A 15,827-nucleotide genomic window follows, 5' to 3' on the forward strand; every position below is an offset into this window, starting at 1 on the left:
ACAGGGTCCGCAGGCCTGAAGTCACAGGTGTTGCTATGGGCAACCACATTTTTCTGAAATTTTTGGGCAGCCTGCTGATCCTTCCTGGAACTCCAAGCAGGCTTCCCAATTGCATACCCAGACCTTTGTCTGGTTCTGTCACCTTGTACTGGAAGCTTGGATAAAGGGCACTTGGAGACAGTGTGCCCCCATTCACTGCACCGCAAACAGCGCTCTTGCGGCAGTATCTTAGCCGAACTTCCAACACTGCATCCTCTTTCAGGCTTAGTACTCTGCACACAGAAAACTGGTTTTCTTTCAGCAGCATTGCCAGGGACAACAGCATGCACTTCCCACTGTGGCAAACTTTGTGCAGCCATGTATGGGGCTTGTTCTGGTGGTAACAACCCCTCCAGCCACAGGGCTCTGTCTCTCATTTCAGAAAATCTTGCTTCTTTTTTGAGTTTTGACCGCCCCATCTTTGCAGTCACTCCACAACACTTTTGCACAGTCCAGCAACACAATGGAGCACTGTCTCTTTAAGGCAAGTTCCTTTTCTCTTGCAGGATCTCCTCACCTGCACACACTGATAGTGCAGAGTCATGCACCAAACACAGTTCAACACATGAACTTACTTCCTTGCTGGGATCTCTAATTCTGCCCGCATCCTCCACCATATGTGGGCACTCGCTTCAACTGGTAGAGCTTTTCTTGTTTAAGCACACAGCAACTCGCTTCTTTAAGGGCTTTTTTGCCCACTTTTATTTAAAGAAAGTTCAAATAACACAAATGCTTCCCACGCAGGGGTATCCACCATCAAGAAATACCAACAAAGATTCAGCCTCCTGGCTTGTACACAGTTCACTGTCTGTCTCCTGCAGACTCTTCCCAAATTATGGCCACTAGCACACAGCTAGTCTGGCTTTCACCTGACTCCAAGGCAGAGACCTCCTGTCTGCCGGGGTGGAGCCCTCCTGACTCCGTCTGCCGGGGTGGAGCCCTGCTTACTCCTAGCTGCCGGGGTGGAGCCCAGAACTATGGTTAGGACTCTATAAAAAGGCCTGCACACACCTGTTCAATCAGTGTGCTGGGGGTTCTCAAAACACGGACCCCGGATTGGAGATTTCATCCCTCCCAGATCTCTTTGAAATCTCCAGGCTCCAGATCCCAAAACAGACTTAATGAATATATGAGGAAACTGAAAAGCCAGTTTCCTCTGCAATATATCAACTCTCTGGAGCCCCTCAACCTGCCTGGTTAAGAATCCAGGGTTTTCAGCTTTATTTTGACCGTGGCAGGACACCGCACTGCCACAATATATATAGACAACTATAAGGATTCTGCAGTGTAAATAGAATAATGATAATGAACCACAACTCTCTCTCTTACAGAGATATTAGGGTTCCTATACAGAAGTTGAAATATAACAGAGGCAGACCTAATCTGCTTCAGTAACAACTACATAGATGGCAGCCTTGTTAATCTGGATCATTACTCACAGAATTCCCATACAGTTCTCCCCAGATACATAGCACATGGAAGGCTGGAACCCTCTGCCTGATACTTCCTGGAAAACAACTATATAATATCCTGGGGTTTCCTGACCTCCTTGTAGGGGCAGGAAGCACACCTAGGGACTTGTCTGTAATGGGACCTCTATGGTAGTGGCTGTATATGGATGTAAACAAACCACAACTAGTGTATAAAATAACAGTTCCCTACACAGCTATCACCTTTTATATCCCCTCCCCCTTTACTTCAGATTGTAAGCTCCACGAGCCGGACCCTCCTATTCCTTCTGTACTGAAATGTATTGTACAGTAATTGTACCGCCCCCCTTATATTGTACAGCGCTGCGAAGACTGTTGGTGCCATATAAATCCTGTATAATAATAATAATAATAATTGCTGAATATTAGAAGAGATCAATTATTCCGCTTCAATATGTTCAGAACAAATGAGATTGGATCCTGATTAACGACAGACTCACCTGTGTTTTACATCATAATACCAACATGTGTGATAAAACGTGGGATCCGTGGAGTCCATACATCTCCGTGCCCTAGTACTTCCTGATTTGGCTCCCCTCCCCTCTCCTCTCCTCTTCTCTTCTCTTCTCCTCCTCCCTCTCCCTTCCCCTCCTCTCTCCTCCCCTTCCCTCCCCTCTCCTCCCCTCTCCCCACTCCTTTCCTCTTCCTCTTCCTCCCCTCTCTCCTCTCATTACTGTTACCCTCTTTTCTTCCTTTCTGCTGTCTCTTTTATTTTCCATGTTCTGGTGCTAGTGTAGTTCCATGTTGTATGTGTTGTGCACTATGTGTGGTGTGTATGATGAATGCTCTGTGTGATCCATATGTCTCCTATTATTGCTTCCCCTGTACAAGGTGGACTTAATGCTGGGAATGTTCTATGTGACGTCTCCAGTCATTATTGCACACATTTCCTGCTTCCCTGCGGGATGTCTGTTGTTTATTCATCCGCCTGTTTGTTGGGGAGATTTCATACCTTATAACATGACACTTGTCTATTACATTTTCTGTAACTTGAAAAATTTCAATAAAAATATTGGAAAATAAATAGTTGGTTGCATAAGAGCTAGATTTATTTTTTCTCAGATTTTTTTTTAAGTTATTTTTGATCTTTCATAGAAACCACAGGAATGGATATTTTAATTTTTCTCGAGGCTGCATTTCCTCTGAGATCCACAAGGTGGTGATCTCACTTCTATCCAGAAAGGAAGTTATTGTAGAACACAGACAGGAAGTGATGTCAGGTACAGACAGGAAGTGATGTCAGGCACAGACAGGAAATCATCTGGAATAAAGACAAGAAGTTCCATACCATATGAAGTGGTGAGGAGACCTTGGTGGAAGTGGCAGCAGAGGAGGTAATAAGATGTTATGTTCTATTTACACCCAGTAACCCCCTATCATGTCTGTCCTCTTCCTCCATAGTCACGCCCGTCCTCTTCCTCCATAGTCACGCCCGTCCTCTTCCTCCATAGTCACGCCCGTCCTCTTCCTCCATAGTCACGCCCGTCCTCTTCCTCCATAGTCACGCCCGTCCTCTTCCTCCATAGTCACGTCCGTCCTCTTCCTCCATAGTCACGTCCGTCCTCTTCCTCCATAGTCACGTCCGTCCTCTTCCTCCATAGTCACATCCGTCCTCTTCCTCCATAGTCACGTCCGTCCTCTTCCTCCATAGTCACGTCCGTCCTCTTCCTCCATAGTCACGTCCGTCCTCTTCCTCCATAGTCACTGTGACGTCTTTTATCTCCAGATGATGATGATACACACATATATAGTGTGGGAACCCAGATGAACCCCTTCAGGGGCAGAACATTCCCCCACTTCCGGGGCCGGAACATTCTCCTCATTGTGGAGATAAATTCTAGTAATATGGTCCTCTAAACAAACAGCACTGACAATAAATAGACAAGACAAGGACCATCCTGACCATACATGGCCTGCAAAGGGCAATGATGACACTACACAGGCAGCCAATGGGCAATCATTATTATTATACAGGATTTATATGGCACCAACAGTTTGCGCAGCGCTGTACAAAAGGAAGGCAGACATTACAGTTACAATACAATTTGGTACCAGAGGAAACAGAGGGCCCTGATCCTGAGAGCTTACAATCTAGGAGGAAGGGTTGAGTGATACAAAAGGTAATAGCTGTGGGGGGAGGAGCTGATGGAAGAAATAAATGGCAGTTTACTAAGTAGAAGCAGGATAGGTTTCTTTAAAGAGGTTTTCAGGGATCATCTAAAGGTGGATAGATTGGGAGACAGCCGGACAGATTGTGGTAAGGAGTTGCATAGGATTGGAGAAGCTCAGGAGAAGTCCTGGAGGTGAGCATGGGAGGAGGTGACACAGTAAGTAGATAGTAGAGGTCTTGGGAGGATTAAAGAGAGCGGTTTGGTTGATATTTTGAGACCAGGTTGGTGATGCAGCGGAGGGCAGAGTTGTGGATGGTTTTGTAAGTTGTTAGTATTTTGGGTATAATTCGTTGGGTGAGTGGAAGCCAGTGGAGGGATTGCAGAGAGGGGTAGCAGACAGTGAACAGTTGGTACACTACACAGGCAGCCAATGGGCAATCATTGCAATATGCAGCTAACACAATGATAGAGTGCCGGGGTCAGGAGTATGGAGCATAGAGCCCCTTACATTGCTGGTCAGGAGGAAGAAAACATTCCCCAGCCTGCCATGAAGAATATGTTCCATCATTGGTGTCAGAGGGAGGGAAATTCTGATAGAAGTAGAGGAGCTGAGGGGGTCTCTCAGGGGTTACTGAGGATGGGAAACATTGGGGCCCCTGAGAGAGTAGTGGAGTTCAAAGGCTTTTAGGGGGTAGAGTAGGTGAAGGAATCTGGGTGGATAGGGTTGGTGGGGAGCAGGGCTCTGAGGAAAGAAAAGTTTGTCAGGCTCAGGGGGACACTGAGGTAGGGAGGGGGGCTCTTGGTCTCTGGTTGTCCTCTTACTTTCCAGACCTTCTTACAGAACTCCTACCAGGAAAGGAAGGCAACCTTCACCTTCTTACCATCTCACTGGTCATATATTATTTTCCAGTATACCAAGTGGAATGAAGAAGGACAATCCTTCACCCCTTGGTGGGCACTTGTTCTTAGAAGAGGTCTGTTGGTGCATTATCGACTAAAAGGTAGTCAGGGGTCAGTGCTATACATCTTCAGGAGACACTCCAATACCTCCCATGACACAGGCTCTGGCAGTGCCCGGTGCTGGAATTCAGAGCCCCAGGAACCCACCACCACTCTGTACAATGTCCTGGATACTACAGTATACTTGGTAACCAAACCCCTCCCCCTCCTGTCCTCCTTCTACCCACACTAGGCTGTCATTGGAGGGAAGAGACAGAATTATCCTGATTAGCCAGGAAAAGTCATCACGTTCCCCTTCCTGGACATCATAATGAGCCGACATTGACCTCACAGCACTGCCTCAGAGCAAACAAGTCATAGGAAGGATCGTATTTATCATTCCTTGTCTGCAGATCTAATACTCATCAAAACCAGTTCAGAGACCAAACAAACCCAACAGAGAAAAGGGGATTTCTGATCTGGCAGGACAAGAGGGTCCCGGGACCTCCTAAATGTAAGAAATATTAAACAGTCCCAACTAAATATCTTCCCATGATTGTATTAGTTCCTAAATGTCCAGCAACCCTCCTATTCCCCCCTCACATCCACATCCTATTATTGTGTGACCAATACCATCCAAATCATTCTTACTTTCATTTCCCAAAGTTATCCGTCTACAAGGAGACCTGTATAGGTCACATGATGGCACCAATGAGGATGGAGGAGGACCGGAGTCACATGACTGAGAAGATACTAAACCTCACCCTGGAGATCATCTACCTGCTGACCGGAGAGGTGAGGAGGATTCTGGGAGGTCACATGACATCACTCTTATCTCTATTAATAAAACACAGACCTGACCGGAGAGGTGAGGAGGATTCTGGGAGTCTAACATGATATTCCTATTGGTCCCTCAATACAGAGATTTCCTCTTCTGAAGTCAGGTGATCATATGACCATCACAGTGCCTCCATGTGACTCCCTAAACCCTGAGAGACACAACATGCAGAAGATTCTAGAAGTCACCAAGAAGATGATGGAGCTGCTGACAGGAGAGGTGAGCGGTGCCGGGAATTCTGGGACATTCTCCAGTAACAGACAAGGGATGTGTCTGGATGGTGACTGTATCATTGTGTGTGTCAGGTTCCTATAAGGTGTCAGGGTGTCACTGTCTATTTCTCCATGGAGGAGTGGGAGTATTTAGAAGGACACAAGGATCTCTACAAGGACGTCATGATGGACAATCAGCCGCCCCTCACATCACCGGGTAAGAGGAGACTTTATTGTAAAGGAGAGAGCAGTACGGAGGATCCACCTAGATCCCCCATCATCTGATAAACACATAGAAACAATGGATTCAGTCAGTGTGTGTGTTTCCTACAGATGGATCCAGTCATGGGAACCCACCAGAGAGATGTCCCCGTCCTCTGTATTCCCGGGATTCCACACAGGAAGGTCACACCATCCCTCACCATCATCAGGTAGATGAGGAACAATCACTGATAGTATCATTAGGATCTGTACATTATCTGCATTGTTACCATTGATGGCATTTTTATTATATATTCAGAGTGGAAACCTGAGAGATCCTAAAGTTGAGGATAAAGAAGAGATAAAAGAGGAGGAGGATAAGGATGGGGGGATGGAGGAGACAGAGCTTCTAAGAGAACACAAAGATCTGTACCAGGACACCATGGTGGAGTCATCCAGCTACAGGAACCCACCAGAGAGATGTCCCCGTCCTCTGTATTCCCGGGATTCCACACAAGAAGGTCACACCATCCCTCACCATTGCAAGGTTGGTGGGATGGAGAATCTAGAACATGGACTTGTGGAGATGATGTGTGGATGTTTATGTGACCTTATATTTTACAGATGATATTTTCTCTCATTTCCTTGATTTAGAGTGGAGATCCAATCGATATAGAATTTGAGGTGAAAGCAGAAGAAGAAGAGGCGTATGTGAGGGATGATCAGCAGTCTATGGAGGAGGATGGAATAACGGGGACATTTATAGAGGAGGACACTCCTACAGAGATCAGCACAGGTGGGTCATGAACACTAAATCCATTCCTCCACCCATACTGCTCACTGATTGGTCCAGAGTAGGGCGGGGACTGGGTGATATCAGCCTGTAATGCCCTGGTCACTTTCCTGAGCTGTGTTCCCCGTCCTGTATTCCTGGATTTCTCTCGGATAATCTTCCTTCTCTGTGCTGCAGACACAATTTATGTATCTAGACTGGATTTATAGAGGTTCTGGGGTTCAGCTGCCAGCAAAATGTTCATTTTCACCATAAATGTCTATGAGTCCAGCAAGATCTCTGACAGAACAATTCTCCCAGGGTTCCTTGCTCTGTGGTCTGCTGGCTGTGCCGGGTGGAGGGATATGTCTGTAGTGTCTCAGTCCCAAGTCACTGAGTGCAGTCTCAGGAGATGGGAGGCAGCGGTGTGGGATCTCTGCAACTTGTCTACAGTAAACATTTAATCTTCCACTGATTACTGAATACCAATATTATGCGTCCTGACTAGAGATGAGCGAATTATTCAAAAATTCGATTCGGCTGATTCGGCAAATTTCAGGAAGAAATTCGATTCGATGCGAATTTATTCGCTACGAAGTTAACTTATAAAAAGGGTTTCTAGGCTTCAGAGAGCCTTTAAATTAGTGCAGAACACTGTACCTTTAATTTAAATGCCCTTGGAGATGAGGAAGGAGAAGGATGAGGAGAAGGAGAAGGATGAGAAGAAGGAGAAGGAGAAGGATGAGAAGAAGGAGAAGGATGAGAAGAAGGAGAAGGATGAGAAGAAGGAGAAGGATGAGAAGAAGGAGAAGGATGAGAAGAAGGAGAAGGATGAGAAGAAGGAGAAGGATGAGAAGAAGAAGAAGGATGAGAAGGATGAGAAGAAGGAGAAGGATGAGAAGAAGGAGAAGGATGAGAAGAAGGAGAAGGATGAGAAGAAGGAGAAGGATGAGAAGAAGGAGAAGGAGAAGGATGAGAAGAAGGAGAAGGATGAGAAGAAGGAGAAGGATGAGAAGAAGGAGAAGGATGAGAAGAAGGAGAAGGATGAGAAGAAGGAGAAGGATGAGAAGGATGAGAAGAAGGAGAAGGATGAGAAGAAGGAGAAGGATGAGAAGAAGGAGAAGGATGAGAAGAAGGAGAAGGATGAGAAGAAGGATGAGAAGAAGGATGAGAAGAAGGATGAGAAGAAGGAGAAGGATGAGAAGAAGGACAGTTCTGTGACAGTTTCTGTCTATTTCTGACAGTTCTGGGACATTCACTCCATACAGCGGTTGAAACATTGTATCTATTTGTTTCCATAAATGACATTCTGCAGATACACTTAGAGGAGCTCTGCAGATACACTTTTTGCCGGCTTGGAATTATTCTTATTTTCATCCTACTTCTTCTTCTTCTTCATCCTCATCCTCTTCTGAGGATGAGGATGAAGAAGAAGAAGAAGAAGTAGGATGAAAATAAGAATTCCAAACCGGCAAAAAGTGTATGTGCAGAGCTCCTCTATTTCTGACAGTTCTCTGACAGCTCCTTCACATGTACAGCGGTTGAAACATCTGTATCCTAAATGGAAACTAATAGATACAATGTTTCAACCGCTGTACATGTGAAGGAACTGTCAGAGAAATGTCAGAAATAGCGGAGCTCTCTGCAGGGACACTTTTGCCGGCTGATCGGGAAAAAAAATAATTCGCGCACCCGAAGTAGGCAGATATTCGGATTCGCCGCGAATCAAATTTTTCCTGAAATTTGTATCGAATTCCGGTTCGCCTGGTTCGATTCACTCATCTCTAGTCCTGACCATTACACTGTATAATTTATATTGTACATTACATACTCCTGACCCCTGCACTATATACTCTATGTTGTACATTACATACTCCTGACCCCTGCACTATATACTCTATGTTGTACATTACATACTCCTGACCCCTGCACTATATACTCCATGTTGTACATTACATACTCCTGACCCCTGCACTATATACTCTATGTTGTACATTACATAATCCTGACCCCTGCACTATATACTCTATGTTGTACATTACATACTCCTGACCCTTACACTGTATAATTTATATTGTACATTCCATACTCCTGACCCCTGCACTATATACTCTGTTGTACATTACATTCTCCTGACTCCTGCACTATATAATCTATGCTGTGCATTACATTCTCCTGACCCCTGAACTATATACTTTATGTTGTACATTACATACTCCTGACCCCTGCACTTTATACACTCTATATTGTACATTACATACTCCTGACCCCTGCACTATTTACACTCTATTGTACTTTACATACTCCTGACCCCTGCATTATATGCTGTTTGTTGTACATTACATACTCCTTACCCCTGCACTATATACTTTGTTGTACATTACATTCTCCTGATCCCTTCACAATATACTATGTTTTGTATATTACATACTCCTGACCCCAGCACTATATAATTTATTGTTCATTACATACCCCTGACCCCTGCATTCTATACTATATATTGTACATTACATATTCCTGATCCCTGCACTATATACACTCTATTTTGTACATTACATACTCCTGACCCCTGCACTATTTACACTCTATTGTACTTTACATACTCCTGACCCCTGCATTATATGCTGTTTGTTGTACATTACATACTCCTTACCCCTGCACTATATACTTTGTTGTACATTACATTCTCCTGATCCCTTCACAATATACTATGTTTTGTATATTACATACTCCTGACCCCAGCACTATATAATTTATTGTTCATTACATACCCCTGACCCCTGCATTCTATACTATATATTGTACATTACATATTCCTGATCCCTGCACTATATACTCTATTTTGTACATTACATACTCCTGACCCCTGCACTATATACTCTATGTTGTACATTACATACTCCTGATCCTTGCACTATATACTCTATGTTGTACATTACATACTCCTGACCCCTGCACTATATACTCTGTTGTACATTACATACTCCTGATCCCTGCACTATTTACTCTGTGTTGTACATTACATACTCCTGGCCCCTGCACTTTTTACGCTATGTTGTAAATTACATACTCCTGACCCCTGCATTATATGGTCTTTGTTTTACATCACATATTCCTGACCCCTGCACTATATACTCTATGTTGTACATTACATACTCCTGACCTCTGCACTATTTACTCTGTATTGTATATTACCGCCTCCTGACCCCTGCAATATATATGTTATGTTGTGCATTACATTCTCCTGACCCCTGCACTATATACTCTATGTTGTACATTACATACTCCTGACCCCTGCACTATATACTCTGTTGTACATTACATACTCCTGAACCCTTCACTATTTACTCTATATTGTACATTATATCCTCCTGATCCCTGCACTATATAATCTATATTGTACATTACATACTCCTGACCCTTGCACTATATACTCTGTGTTGTCCATTACATACTCCTGACCTCTGCACTATATACTCAGTTTTGCATTACATGCTTCTGACCCCTGCACTATATACACTGTTTTACATTACATACCACTGACCCCTGTACTATATACTCTATGTTGTACATTACATACTCCTTATCCCTGCACTATTTACTCTGTGTTGTACATTACATACTACAGACCCCTGCACTTTTTAGGCTATGTTGTACATTACATACTCCTGATTCCTGCATTATATGGTCTTTGTTGTACATCACATATTCCTGACCCCTGCACTATATACTTTGTTGAACATTACATACTTCTAACCCCTGCACTATATACTCTATGTTGTATATTACATCCTCCTGACCCCTGCAATATATATGTTATGTTGTGCATTACATTCTCCTGACCCCTGCACTATATACTCTATGTTGTACATTACATACTCCTGATCCCTGCACAATTTACTCTATGTTGTACATTACATACTCTGAACCCTTCACTATTTAATCTATATTGTTCATTATATCTTCCTGATAACTGCACTATATAATCTATGTTGTACATTACATACTCCTGACCCCTGCACTATATACTCTGTTGTCCATTACATACTCCAAACCCCTGCACTATATACTCTGTTGTCCATTACATACTCCTGACCCCAGCACTTTATACTTTATGTTGTACATTACATACTCCTGACCCCTGCACTATATACTCTATGTTGTACATTACATACTCCTGACCCCTGCATTATATTCTCTATGTTGTACATTACATACTCCTGACCCCTGCACTATATACTCTATGTTGTACATTCCACACTCCTGACCCCTGCACTATATACTCTGTTGTACATTACATACTCCTGACCCCTGCACTATATACTCTATGTTGTACATTCCATAGTCCTGACTTCTGCTCTCCCCCCTCCCCCCACTGCTATATATACACATAATATGGATTTTCTTTTGTTACACCCATTTCCTCCCAGCTGGACATTTTATATCGGATGATGTGATTGGAGCACAGACTTTTACATGGTGATAATAATGTGATAACATCCTCCAACTTTGGACCCTTAAACAGAAAGTGATAATGAGGGAGGAGTCAATACCCCAATGATGGTGGTCTTCAGGATCAGTCTAGTCTTCATCTTAGTTGTTCTCCCCCCATCCTCACTCTCTGACCTCTGGTGGGGCTCAGCTCCGCTGTTCTTCATTACTAAATAAGGAAGTGCAGTACTTCTTGTGTTGGGAAGATGGCGATGAGTGATAGAGGGGGTGGGGACCCTCGTCCTATAATCCCCTCATCACTGTCCCTCCTATAAAAGACAGTTCTGGTTGTTTCCTCACTCTCTGACTAAGGTCCATGAATAAAGAAATGACCTGGTAGGAGATCAGAGGAGCCATTTCCTAGTTCCCTTGAGGGTGGAATTGTAAGCTCCTCAGAGACCAAGCTGTCAGATGTGGGCGGAGTCCTGGTTTGGGGGAACCAATCAGCTCCTGTCTAGTAATCCTCTTTGTCTTTGTATTTTAGTCCATGGCCGGGAGATGAGGAAAACCTCCGAGGATTGTCTCACTTTGTCTCCAGACTGGAAAGTAGAAGATGAGGACATCACACAGTATAGTCCAGGAGAAAACCCGGTTCCCTCCAATATCCATCCGGCACCACCCAGTGTAGATGGACCATCGGATTCCTCGTATCCTGAGGAACCTCAGACTGTGCGGGACCAAGCCGGCCTTCCAACAGGGAAGAGCTTCTCCTGTACTGAGTGCGGGAAATGTTTCCAATCTAAATATGGTCTTAATGTGCATAAAAGATCTCACACAGGGAAGAAGCCATATTCCTGTCCTGAGTGCGGGAAATGTTTTTCAAAGAAGTCCATTCTTCATAAACATCAGAGATCTCACACGGGGGAGAAGCCATATTCCTGTTCTGAGTGCGGGAAATTTTTTTCAGTGAAGTCCAATCTTCACAGACATCAGAGATCTCACACAGGGGAGAAGCCATATTCCTGTTCTGAGTGTGGGAAATGTTTTTCACATAAGTCTAGTCTTCACACACATCAGAGATTTCACACAGGGGAGAAGCCGTATTCCTGTCCAGAGTGTGAGAAATGTTTTTCAGTGAAGTCCCGTCTTCGCACACATCAGAGATCTCACACAGGGGAGAAGCCGTATTCCTGTCCAGAGTGTGAGAAATGTTTTTCAGACAAGTCCAGTTTTAATAAGCATCAGAGATGTCACACGGGGGAGAAGCCGTTTTCCTGTCCTGAGTGTCGGAAATGTTTTTCACAGAAGTCCCGTCTTCACACACATCAGAGATCTCACACAGGGGAGAAGCCGTATTCCTGTTTTGAGTGTGGGAAACGTTTTTCACAGAAGTCTGATGTTTACAGACATCAGAGATCTCACACAGAGGAGAAGCCGTATTCCTGTCCTGAGTGCGGGAACTGTTTTTCAAAGAAGTCCATTCTTCATAAACATCAGAGATCTCACACAGGGAAGAAGCCGTATTCCTCTCCGTAGTGCGGGAAATGTTTTTAACAGAAGTTCCATCTTTACAGACATCAGAGATCTCACACGGAGGAGAAGCCACTTTCCTGTCCTGAGTGAGGGAAATGTTCTTCGCTAAAGTCCTATCTTCCTTTACATCAGGGATCCCACACCACCCTGGAGGTGTATTAGTACTTTGAGTGCGGGAAATGTCTTCTAGATGAATGTTGCTGGACATCCCAGCTCTCATGTGGGGAAGAAGCACACCCTGATATACACCTCAGATATACTCCATGGCTGATCTTCATAATGGAAGAAACAGTTCATAAGGAGATCAGAGGTCACCAAAGACATGTATGAAGTTTGGGACCGGGTTGGCCATTGATAGCAGGAGAAGAATAAAAATGGAGTCCTGACCTAGAGCACTGGGCTGACTTCTCATTGGGGTTCAGCCTATATGCTAGAGATGGTTTGCACCTAAATGGAAGGGAGTCTGCTGTGCTGGGGGAGGGGTTTATGGGAAGGCTGGAGGAGTATATAAACTAGGATGGAGGGGGGAGGGAGAATTTGGTTATAACGGAGTAGACAGATCAGACGGGTCAGTACTTATTGGGGGGTGGAATGGGGAAAGATGGGGGTAGGGCTGTGGCAGATGATAAGACAGTTCCCATGTAACAAACAACCTGTAGAATTGATACCATTTGTATGAAAATAAAAAATACACAAAATCCATGTGAACAAGGTGTCGGTGAAAGAACAAGGTGGTGGTGAATGAACAAGGTGTCGGTGAATGGACAAGGTGTCGGTGAATGGACAAGGTGTCGGTGAATGGGCAAGGTGTCGGTGAATGAAAGTGTTTGTTCCCCAATGTCAGAAGTGTGCCCAGCACAATAGGTGAGTTGGAAGGTTTGGTGCATGAAGAGAACTAGGATTGAATTGGTATTGCTGAATCTTGGCTTCATTCCTCACATGACTGGGCCATTCATATTCCTGTCTAGGTTTTCTTTCGGAGAGACGGGGGAAATAGGAAAGGTGGTGGTGTCTGTCTCTATGTGAGAAGTGATCTCAGAGGGAGTGTGAAAGAGGACCTAGTTGATGGAGAGTGTGATGAGGCTGAAGTATTATGGGTGGAACTGCACATGGGGGGCGGTACTACAAAGGTCATCATTGGAGTTTGTTATAGGCCTCCCAGTGTTAATTAGGAGGTGGAGGCTCAGCTCCTCCCACAGATGGAAAGGTCTGGAACAGTGATAATTATGGAGGATGGTAACTACCCGGAAATTGACTGGAATAATGGTACTGCAGGAACAGTTAAAGGGCAAAAATGTATAAACCTATTGCAGGACAATTTTATGGTCCAGTTCATAGAAGCCTCAACTAGGAATGATGCTCTGCTGGACTCGGTCATCTCCAATCATGCAGAGCTTATTACGAATGTCCATATAAGAGAACATCTGGGTAGCCGTGACCATAACATGATTTCATTTATTGTTAGCTGTAAACAGCGAGCACTTACGTGAAAAATAAAAACGCTCAACTTTAAGAGAGCTATTTTTCCAATTCTGAAAGCTGCTCTCCAAGACTTAGACTGGGAGGAAATATTGGCATCGATAAACACAACACAGAAATGGGAGTTCTTTAGAAAGACTGTATGGCCTTGATTCACTATTGGGCGTGGGCGCATATTCATGGGCTTAAGCCCAATTTTCATGGGCGTCCGTCCATTTTTTACCCTGCAACCTAATTCACTATTGACCAGAGCCCATAAGCAGACGCCCAATCTAATTCACAAAAAGACACACGCCCGGAAATCAGACTCACAAAGCAGACTTGCTAAGAAGCATGTCTAACACCATGAAAAATCACTGCAGAGACGTTCACTTAGAAATTTGCTTTGCCAAATATCAGGACTTCACTTTAAACAATATCTGCTATTTCCCAAAAAATTAAGAATGTGTTAAAAATAGTTTTTTTCAAGGAAATCGACACAGTAAAAATCTAGACGCCCGTGCAGTGTCTTTGGCCGATATAACTGAGCATGTGCAGAACGCATTTTAGGTGTCTGCCATGGGCGTTTGCTTTTTAGCCACTGCCTAATAGTGAATCTTACTGTGGATTCCTCTGATAGCCGGCACTCGGTCATGTCTCCTGTGTGTGGATTCCTCACAGCCGGCACTCGGTCACGTCTCCTGTGTGTGGAGTCCTCTGACAGCCGGCACTCGGTCGCGTCTCCTGTGTGTGGAGTCCTCTGACAGCCGGCACTCGGTCGCGTCTCCTGTGTGTGGAGTCCTCTGACAGCCGGCACTCTGTGACGTCTCCTGTGTGTGGAGTCCTCTGACAGCCGGCACTCGGTCGCGTCTCCTGTGTGTGGAGTCCTCTGACAGCCGGCACTCGGTCGCGTCTCCTGTGTGTGGAGTCCTCTGACAGCCGGCTCTCGGTCACGTCTCCTGTGTGTGGAGTCCTCTGACAGCCGGCACTCGGTCACGTCTCCTGTGTGTGGATTCCTCTGACAGCCGGCGCTCGGTCGCGTCTCCTGTGTGTGGATTCCTCTGACAGCCGGCGCTCGGTCGCGTCTCCTGTGTGTGGATTCCTCTGACAGCCGGCACTCGGTCGCGTCTCCTGTGTGTGGAGTCCTCTGACAGCCGGCACTCGGTCACGTCTCCTGTGTGTGGAGTCCTCTGACAGCCGGCACTCGGTCACGTCTCCTGTGTGTGGAGTCCTCTGACAGCCGGCACTCGGTCGCGTCTCCTGTGTGTGGATTCCTCTGACAGCCGGCGCTCGGTAGCGTCTCCTGTGTGTGGATTCCTCTGACAGCCGGCACTCGGTCGCGTCTCCTGTGTGTGGAGTCCTCTGACAGCCGGCACTCGGTCACGTCTCCTGTGTGTGGAGTCCTCTGACAGCCGGCACTCGGTCGCGTCTCCTGTGTGTGGAGTCCTCTGACAGCCGGCACTCGGTCGCGTCTCCTGTGTGTGGAGTCCTCTGACAGCCGGCACTCGGTCACGTCTCCTGTGTGTGGAGTCCTCTGACAGCCGGCACTCGGTCACGTCTCCTGTGTGTGGAGTCCTCTGACAGCCGGCACTCGGTCACGTCTCCTGTGTGTGGAGTCCTCTGACAGCCGGTGTCAGGGCTCCCGGGTATGACCAGAGGTTTGTGACTGACGCAGGGAAACGCAGGCTTCAGATAAGTTATAAACAATATAATTTATTAAAGACTAACAATACAAACATAAACGCAGTGCAATACTAAAACATAACACAGTGCAAACGAACCAAAGGGGGCTTCCAGATTCTG

General features: G+C 45.4%; 1 protein-coding gene and 1 pseudogene across 1 annotated transcript; both read left to right on the plus strand.

Annotated features, from left to right (window-relative positions):
- Positions 1-6,208: 6,208 nt before the first annotated feature.
- On the plus strand, positions 6,209-6,637 carry LOC149436773 (uncharacterized). Its single transcript, XM_089661488.1, has 2 exons — positions 6,209-6,377; positions 6,485-6,637. The coding sequence occupies exons 1-2, from the start codon at positions 6,222-6,224 to the stop codon at positions 6,635-6,637; spliced, it is 309 nt and encodes a 102-aa protein (XP_089517614.1). The 5' UTR covers positions 6,209-6,221.
- A 4,944-nt stretch (positions 6,638-11,581) lies between these two features.
- Positions 11,582-15,827, plus strand: part of LOC149436774 (uncharacterized) — a 53,403-nt pseudogene continuing 49,157 nt past the window's right edge.

The sequence above is a fragment of the Staurois parvus genome, unplaced genomic scaffold, assembly GCF_062004578.1.
Source record: "Staurois parvus isolate SC_StPar_1 unplaced genomic scaffold, SC_StPar_1.0 ptg001345l, whole genome shotgun sequence".
Taxonomy (NCBI): domain Eukaryota; kingdom Metazoa; phylum Chordata; class Amphibia; order Anura; family Ranidae; genus Staurois; species Staurois parvus.

Coding starts and splice junctions, on each gene's coding strand:
- LOC149436773 (XM_089661488.1), top strand. CDS start 6,222: ATGGAGGAGACAGAGCTTCTAAGAGAACACAAAGATCTGTACCAGGAC. Junction 6,378..6,484: donor CCATCCCTCACCATTGCAAG/GTTGGTGGGATG, acceptor TCCTTGATTTAG/AGTGGAGATCCAATCGATAT.